The sequence below is a fragment of the Castanea sativa genome, chromosome 10 (genome assembly GCF_040712315.1).
Source record: "Castanea sativa cultivar Marrone di Chiusa Pesio chromosome 10, ASM4071231v1".
Taxonomy (NCBI): Eukaryota; Viridiplantae; Streptophyta; class Magnoliopsida; order Fagales; family Fagaceae; genus Castanea; species Castanea sativa.
The window spans coordinates 12,453,863-12,462,849 of record NC_134022.1 but is presented as its reverse complement, the minus strand read 5'-3'; the positions used below and the strand labels follow the sequence as shown (position 1 = coordinate 12,462,849).

Below are 8,987 nucleotides of genomic sequence, written 5' to 3'. Positions count from 1 at the left end.
GACAATTAGATCTTTTCATGACAATTAAATCTTTTCACGTGATGTCATATTTTTCTATCCAAGTTAACAACTTTGATGTCGAGGTACAAAGTGTACTAAGAATAATTTAGGGTGCAAAACGTAGATTCAAAAAATTTAGAGTAAATTTCCTAATAAATAATTAAAGGATCTTGAAAGTATACTCTGACTCTCAGGTATCACACTCACTCCCACGCATCTCCCATTTTAATTTCTCTAACTGATGGCTGGTGTTCACAAGCACAATAATTCATGAGAACCCACTTCCTGAGGACACCACTAAATCAATGTGGCTAGCCTCACAAAGTCTTGTTTGACATTACTATCTAGTATCATATGGCATTACGCATTCGGTGATGCAATCCATACTTCCAAGAAATAGTGAAGCTACAGATTAACATTATCTTCAAATAGGTATGGCCGTATGGCAGTTCACACTTCTTTGGAGAGTTTTTGATTTACTTCACCTAAAATTTGTTCCTTTCTTGGTCCATATTTCAGCCTTCTCATCATGAAGCAAATATTGACAGAAGTTAATTAGAATTTAAAAAAACTTTGCTAAGATTGCTGAATAGAAATTTTAGCTGACATTTTGGCAAAATTCCAGTGGAATTAAATTCTTAGCACATGATCCCTCTATAACAATAAATTTTTACCTGCTACCAAAAAAGCAGCACCAGGGGCTGGTGTTTTAAGACCCATCCCCACACTGATTCCAAAAAAAAAAATGAAGAAGTAGAAGAAGGCACAACAGTTCTATACATGAGATGCTGAATCACAAGAACAATCTTCTCCTCAAAAAAAAAAAAAAAAAAAAAAAAAAAAATCTGACACATAATAAAACAGAAAAATAAATAAATAAGATTTCAGAAAGAAGATAATGGCAGACGAATAATTGTCTATTAGATTCAAAGAATTAAGGCGTAACTGATTAGAGAATCATCGCATATGATAAAATAAACAATTGCTGATAAAGATTTAATAACAGTCAAATCTTGGATGGCTTAGGTTAAAATAGATAGACATTAATGAAACATTTTTGAAATCATCTTAGTCTAAAATAAAGGTCGAACTCCAGTGAACATGTCACCTTATGCTTATGAACAACAACACAGCTTAGAAATAAGGAGTGAAAGATTTAACAAAATTGTTAATGACTATTTAATAAAGAAAAACCATGCAATCCATTAATGGAGATGTCAATGAGCGTGTAATTATTTGTACCACAAAAATCTAGGTCACTTAAACCGGACATTAGCTTGCACTCATGTATGTGATCAGAAAAATTTCTTGCCTCTGCTGAACTCATGTTCTACCTAGCTCGGCGAATACAATCTTCAAAGCTTTTAACTAGAGGAGTACATTTCAGGATGTCTTTTGCATGTTCCTTGTAGCATTCCAACCAAGCATTATTCTCAGCCAAGCAAGGCATAGGCTTCTGGTATGGAAGCTTGAACTCCTTATCTCGGAGATCCTTGGCTCTTTGTGTTACTTCCTGTGCCATATTTTCCTCCTCTTTCTGTAACCTGTCCAGAACCCTCTCACCATCTTGAAGGACAGATCGAATTGCATCCAACTCTGTGTAGGCAGATTGTGCAGGGGTATTTACAGGTACAAATAAAGGAGGCTGCAGTGGCCATCCTGCAGTAGCAGCTCCCTTAAATGTTTCAGATTCATCAGAAATCTGCTTCTGATTTGCCTTAGCTGAGGGCTGTCTAGGCTCTCGTGGTACCTTGGCTTTAGATTTTTTAGTTTTCTTCCTCAACTTTTCGGTGTCATCAGAAAGCTGATTAAGAAGGTCACTGCTAATCTGAATTGAAAACTCACCCATAACAGAGCAACTCCCACAAAAGGCACCTGAAAACATTCAAGAATTATTGTGTTGTATTAGAAACATATAATTCAAGCTTTTCATACTGTTGTTGTCAGCTATGATTTCTTTCATTAGGTATCTAGCTCATATTATAAAGAGAGTGAAAAATGAACATTTAACAGCTGCGCTCAAGAGTCAAGCCCACAAAATGCATAGGAAACTTCACAATGAGTGGTGACTATTATAAGGAGTAATTGGGAAAGAAAAGGACCCCGTTTTTTTGAAGAAAAAAATCTTATTAGAAAAGGAAAAGGGAATGTCAAATAAATAGATATGAACAGACCCTTTTCAAAGAACACAAATCAGAAAGTAAGGAAATCAATAAAATTAACAAAGGACATCAAAGGGATGCTGCCTAGGGCACAAATCCAATCAAACATAGACCGCAGAAAATTGGGAAAGAAAATGATTTCAGTAAGTTCGGCAAAAGGAGGCCAACATTGATGTTTCCCTATGCTCAATGTACATTTTGACCATTAGGGTGCGTTTGAATACTGCTTATTTTGTTGAAAACTGAAAACATTGTAGCAAAATAATTTTTAAATGTGTGAATAGTTCTATAGGACTCATTTTTAATGAAAAAGTTGTTGAAAAAAGAGGTTTGTGGGTCTTGTGAACAGTGCACAGGACCCACTGGAAAGCACTGTCCACCACTTATATTGCTGGTCAAAGAGGTAGTGGGTCCCGTGCACAATGCACAGGACCCACTGACAGACAACATCCCAGTGCTTCTCAATAAAAATAATAAAAAATTAAAAAAAGAAGGAAAATGCAAACGCAGTAGTGGAAACGCGTATCCAAACACATACTTAATGTCAAATAATCCAGGTGTCTCTAAATTCACAAAAGAAAGAAAAATTATTGGCAGTCAGTTAAATACTGACAGATGAAAGCCCCCATCAAACCTAAACTTTTAAAAAAGAACGTTATATCATACCAAAACTTTACATGAGGTAAATGAATGTCAACTGGCAATGCTGCACTGTCATTGACATATAATGGCAGTTTACACGTGCAACTGCGTGCGGAGGGTATCCTATGTCTCATGATTCACAGAGCTAGGATATTACACCATTAGTCTTCCCCAACATAACAATCTACAATTCAGAACCGAAAATTTATGAGAGTAAATAAAATGCATTTATTACCAAGTCATTTTGATGCATTCATGGAAGGAAGATTAATTTGTTATTACGCAAATTCAAGATTTATTTTATGGGATCCACATGTGAAGTCCAATTGAAGTAAAAGTCATGTGGTTTAAAGTCTAGTTATATGTCTCCTAGGTTAAAACAATTTCTAATTTGGGTTTTTATTTTTTTGATAAGTAAATAAAGAAGTTCTATTGAAAAAGAGAATCACTTCATGTTCATGAAGATGAACACAAAGTGTTTTAAAAAATTACAAAGAATCAAACTGAAACTCTTAAGAGAATTATGAAAGTCAAAAATAGAAGTACAGCATGTGAAACCCCAAACCCGAGACCAACTAAACAAGGAATGAATCAATAAGAATTTTAATTGTTCTAGGGATCTCTCTGTGTCTTTAAATGTTTGAGAGTTGCGTTCCTTCCACGTTAACCACATCAAAAAATGGTAGCACTAAATTCCAAATGTCCGAAGAATGCTTCCCAAACCAATTCCTCCATCCAAATTTCTGGGAACATTTGTAAGACCTTTACCCCAAGCTGCTTGGTGTCTCAAGGCCCCAAATTCCTTAATTTGAAGGGATTGCAGAAATTATAGGGCATCTTAGTTAATTTATCGAGTCTAAAATTTTATAGGAAATCCTAAGTATTTTAAGCATTCTTTTTTTTTTATTGAGTCCAAGTTAGTCTTTATTACTCATTACCTTAATAGATTTTTACTTAACTAATAATATCACTGGAATAAGAAACAGTTCTTATGTCTTTTTATTGTCTTTTCTTCATTTCTCTACTCTATTTTCTTCTTCTCTTTCTTGTGCTACTGTTCACAAGTGCAGTTCATTTACATCCTAAACACTACAATTTCCCTCTTTTCCTTCTTCCAATCTTCCTTACAACCTTAAGTCAATCTCTTACTCTTAACTATCAATCCCTAAAACCCCACATATTTTTTCTATCAATTAAGCATAAAAATCACATCAAACCTGTCACAACCCAAATCCATAGCCTTATGAACTCAAGCACATGACCAAACCAACAAGTCAAACCTGTGAAAACTATTCCACATATAACAGAGCACATACAAGCCACATGACAGTCACAGAATAAATTACCTCCATAAAAATTGTCTCCCTCACACAAGTAAAAAGTATCTTTAAGTCTCAACCAATTTAACAATGTAATTGAAATCCATAACCAGAGGGCTCCCAAAACTTTTTTTTTTTTTTTTGATAGGTCAGAGGGCTCCCAAAACATAATGAAATGAATTTTCCAAACATCCCAAACATTCTTACGTCAAATCTTTACTCCAACTCCTCATTGTAAAAGGGGAATGGGATGAGCTAGACAGCACAGTAAATAACAAATACATGGTACTAAAAAGAAAGGGCCAAATACATGATATATTTTCATAAAGAAAATTTGGAGAGATACATTTACAATAAATCATTTGAAGTAATAACAGATACATTAATTTCTTTTAAATGGCCAGTAGGGAATATAATTTAACAAAATAATCTATTTCAATTACAGATAACAAATTTTACAATCATAATTATGCATATGTATAAATGTAGTCAAAGTGTCAAACAGATTATGGTTAGGCATGGGGCACACAGATGGCAATATGTTACAACACTATGGACAGGGTGAACATTGCCAACATATTTAAACCCCTGTTGGCAGGGCCATATGACACTGGTGACCAACGGATGGCCATGTATTATAACCCCATGGACAGGGCCAGACTCCATAGCCAACCAAGTTTCAATTATGAAAAAAAGATTCTCAAATAAACTGTAAATCATATAGCTAGTTTGAGTAATCAGAGTCTAAGATTCAGAATGTATTCACATAGTATCATGATCATAGCTAAAATATCATTACACTAAAAATAGTTTATATGGCTATTTCTAAGAATAAAATCTTTGTCAACAAACTTTATTTATGTAATTGAGGAAATTACTAAGCAAATCAATGTAGCAAAATAAGTACTTGGCCCTAGAACAATAAACAGATATCATATTAGAATGAATAGTTCTCCAACAATAATTTTCATAAATGTATTGATCAAACACTAATTGATAACAAATAAAAATATGTACTTGAAGTATTTTAAATAATGTTTAGAAGTTGAAACGGAAAAACATGAAGTTTGGAGGAAATTAGCGCACCGAGTAAATGTTACTTGGAAAGATTACAATATGACTTTAGCAATGAAAAACCTTGGAAAGACCATACTTCGTTGCCTCAGTAGCTCAACTAGATGCCTATATTCACATATTTATCGATTAACATATGTTGAACTCAATATCAAACATATTAATTTATACTTTAATTATTTTGTCTCCATCCACCACTTCAAATCTGAACGTATTGGTCCAGATGTTTATCTTTTAATTTATCTTTCCCAAACCTCAAATGCATGACATTGACAAGATAATTCTCACTGGGTATGAATATGTCCAAAAGATAGTTGGTCACCAAGGCTCCATCAAAAATCCTAATGGATACATTTTGTGTTCCAAAAATTGAATCACACCCCAAGTAAGTCAACTTTAATCACATATTGAAAAAATATATAAGGAACCACCAGATCATGATCGCTTTATCACAGAACCCTATGGCTGATTCTACAAAGGTTAACAACTATACAATCCAATAATGAATTGAACTATCAAGAGGCTTGAAACACTGCCATGGCTTTAAAAACATTTGACAGCCAGTTTAAACTAACAGCTAGGAACCACGCCTCAAAATTTCCAGAATACTTTGATCTTTAGCATTCATCATCTTTTCCAAAGAACCTAGCTTCTTAATGTCAACATATTGCACAATAACAATTTCCTAGTGTTAAAATTCTAAGGATTGCAACTTCTTAGACATTAATGTATGATGTAAGAGCATCCTAATTGAAAATCTTGGTAAACAAGATTGGAAAATAAAGAGGAGAAGGGGTCCTTATCAATTGTTACTTCCTTCCTTCTCTAGCTCCCTTTTTATCTGCCTCCCTAATCCTCTTCTTTTAAGTTTAAGAAACTTTGGCTCCTTTTTCACGCTAGTGCTTGTTCTTTTTTTATTTTTTAACCTTTGGGCCGGGATGTATAGTGCACTCCAGCTTATTCCTCTAAGCAATTAAGTAGCCCATAAGCTTTTAACCCTTTGAGAAAGCTATAGTATGTCATTTTTTTTTTTTTTTTTACTATTGTAGTGATTAATATGACCAAACAATCTTAACCTTACAAATAAATCAAATAGGGTCTCACAAAACCCTAGTTGATTTTTAATCTTTTCTTCTACAACTCTAAACCATAGATCTGTATAAATATTTTTAGAAACAACCTATAACTCCTTTTAGAATGCAAAAGTAAAAAGTATGAGGATATCAAATTTCAAAAAGAATGATAAAGTTTTTAACAAATTTTCAACTGTACATCATAAAAAATCACCACTTAATAATAAATAAATAATAAATAAGAGATTTTATTGAAATAAAGTATGCTTAGAAGAAAAACTGCCTAACATCTACAATCAATGATTCATGCTATCCATGAACTTAACTAAAGAATTACAACATATCAAAAAAAAAAAAAACTAAAGAATTACAAGACACCCCTTCCCCAATCATAAAACACCATTTAAATAAAGAACAACATACCTAAGTTCAATCACAGATCTCTCCAGACCATAAATAAAGAAATAAAATGCAAGTATTCTATTCCCTCTACGATAACCACATGATATAATGAGAAGTTGCAGCTCATACAACACAGTCAACACTATTACAATGCCTTCCATGCATCCCTATCTAGCAAAATAAGACATCAATTACCTTTGACAGCATCACCTAATGCACCCCAAAAAACCAAAAATACATTGTGGCAGTGAAGCAAAAGATTATCCACAAATTCACCAGTGGCTGTAAGCATACAACATCAATGGACCAATACCATATTCCTTACAACAAGGTTGTCTATTGTCAAGATCTTACCAAATGCCCCAATCAATGAAGGGAAAACCACTTTCTTGAGTACTTCACAATTCTCAAATGCATAAGCAACTTTGAAAAACCAGTACCCTAATAGAACTAATAACAAAGAGAAAGCAAAACCTATGATGCTCTTTTTTTTCATTTTCTTTTTTTAATGTAATTTTAAAAGGACAAATGCTTACACTCCAAAAACAACAAATAAAACATTTTTTATTGGAAAGCTACACAAAACCTAGTGGTTCTTAAAGTCATGACCTAGAAAGCACTGACGCGGCTACAGGGGTGCCGCACCTGCGACCAATGCAGGGTGTGGTGGGCGACGCTGCTGTCCGCGCGTTGGCGCCATGTCGGAATTTTTTTTTTTCGTTTCCGAATACGCGCTGATTCGCGCCAAATCGAGACGAATCGGATCATATCAACTGGCCGAAACCAACCGATTCAGGCTAAAACTGGCTTTGAATCAGGCCAAAATTCAAGTAAAAATTTTTTTTGTAAAAAAAAGTGCAAAACGCACTGTTTGAACTTGAACATCTTTAAACAAAAAAAACCCTAAAATCTCTTATTCTCTTCTCACTGCCTCTCTGCCTCCCTCCTCGTATTCTAATTTCCAAACATCATGGAATGTTTTAGTTTCAAACTTGTGGGTTATATTTAATTTATGAACATTATGTTTTAGTTATTATCTAATATTACTCTTAAATTTAGTATATGTTTATATAATGTGAAAAAGTATGCTTAGCAATATATAAAAATATAAATAAAAATATTTTTAATAATTTTTTAACCACCACACCCCACTGCACCCACACCCTACTTTTTCAAAAGTTGCCAAGTCTCGCACCCATGCTTAATAGGTCATGACCTCACCACCATCTTACTCTAATAAATGAAGGAGGTGCCATTTGAATTAGAGCTCGTTCAAAACAGCAAATAAAACATTGAGCCATTAGATGGACCAAGTGACCCACACACTTTCACTTACTACGTTGGAAGACAGAATGGACTAGCATTTCCCATTCAACAAATTTTTTAGAGAGGTTCAACTAATGGCGTTTGCTTGCTCAGCATTGGACGAAGACATCAATCGGTAGCCAAATGCAAACATAAAAAGCCAGAGTTTTAACTCCTAAATCAAAGGAACCGCATTAAGACCCCAAGTCTAGCCCAAGGTTAAACAGTTCAAACATTAACATAAAATTGTCAATATGAGATGAATCACAAGAAACCAACATGAGGTGACTACTACATATCCTTGCTTGCTTAGAATAAAAGATCACTTTAAGATACTCTCTGGGCATAGTTGTTCCATCATTTTGAAACCTCCATAACTAAATTAACACAAATCGAAACAACACGTGTTCTTGCTACAGAAGTATCTTCAAGAATTTGTCTTAATTTTGGCCAAAAAAAAATACAAACCACAAAATCAAATCCCTAACCCGATAGTTTGAGAGAAATTGAGAGAATACTGAACTTACCCAAAGGTGTATTGGCCGGAGCCGAGTAAACCCCCTGGAGCAAAGCCGCCGAGTAAACCTCCTGGAGCCGAGCCGATCTTTCTCTCCCTCTCGGTCCTGGGAATTTTGAAGAACAAATTTTTGGTTTTTAGATATTGGGCCTGAGGATCTTCGAGTCTCTTTGTTAAATCTTATGAGATTTTATGTATTGGATTTGTATTGGTGTGCTGATCTAAATTTCAAGGCCCAATATGTAAAGCGTCAATTGAAAGCCCCACTAAAATGAGAATGATACGAGATTCATCCCTCCTCCCCTCTTTTTTTTTTTTTTTAATAATCTGGAATGTTATGTTCACAATATTTTTATAACAAATTCGAAGTGACAGGTTATTATTAGCTGTTACAGGTGAGCAAAAAAAACAATTTAAGTTGTGAATTAGAATTAGAACCAATAATAACTTACTACTTATGATTTGTTAAGAATATATTGTAAACATAACACTT

General features: G+C 34.1%; 1 protein-coding gene across 2 annotated transcripts; it reads right to left on the bottom strand.

The window, feature by feature from the left end:
* Nucleotides 1-1,137: 1,137 nt before the first annotated feature.
* Nucleotides 1,138-8,645, bottom strand: LOC142611557 (uncharacterized). 2 transcript variants are annotated; one of them, XM_075783620.1, is made up of 3 exons: nt 8,505-8,644; nt 2,829-2,988; nt 1,138-1,875 (listed from the first exon to the last, which is right to left on the bottom strand). In XM_075783620.1, the coding sequence occupies exon 3, from the start codon at nt 1,847-1,849 to the stop codon at nt 1,331-1,333; it is 519 nt and encodes a 172-aa protein (XP_075639735.1). In that variant the 5' UTR covers nt 1,850-1,875; nt 2,829-2,988; nt 8,505-8,644; the 3' UTR covers nt 1,138-1,330. The 2 variants fall into 2 exon arrangements, with proteins under 2 accessions (XP_075639735.1, XP_075639734.1); XM_075783619.1 differs by lacking the exon at nt 2,829-2,988 and having other exon boundaries at nt 8,505-8,645.
* Nucleotides 8,646-8,987: the final 342 nt, after the last annotated feature.

Bases quoted from the DNA above. Each gene is read 5' to 3' on its own strand.
- LOC142611557 (XM_075783619.1), bottom strand. From the start codon at position 1,849: ATGGGTGAGTTTTCAATTCAGATTAGCAGTGACCTTCTTAATCAGCTT.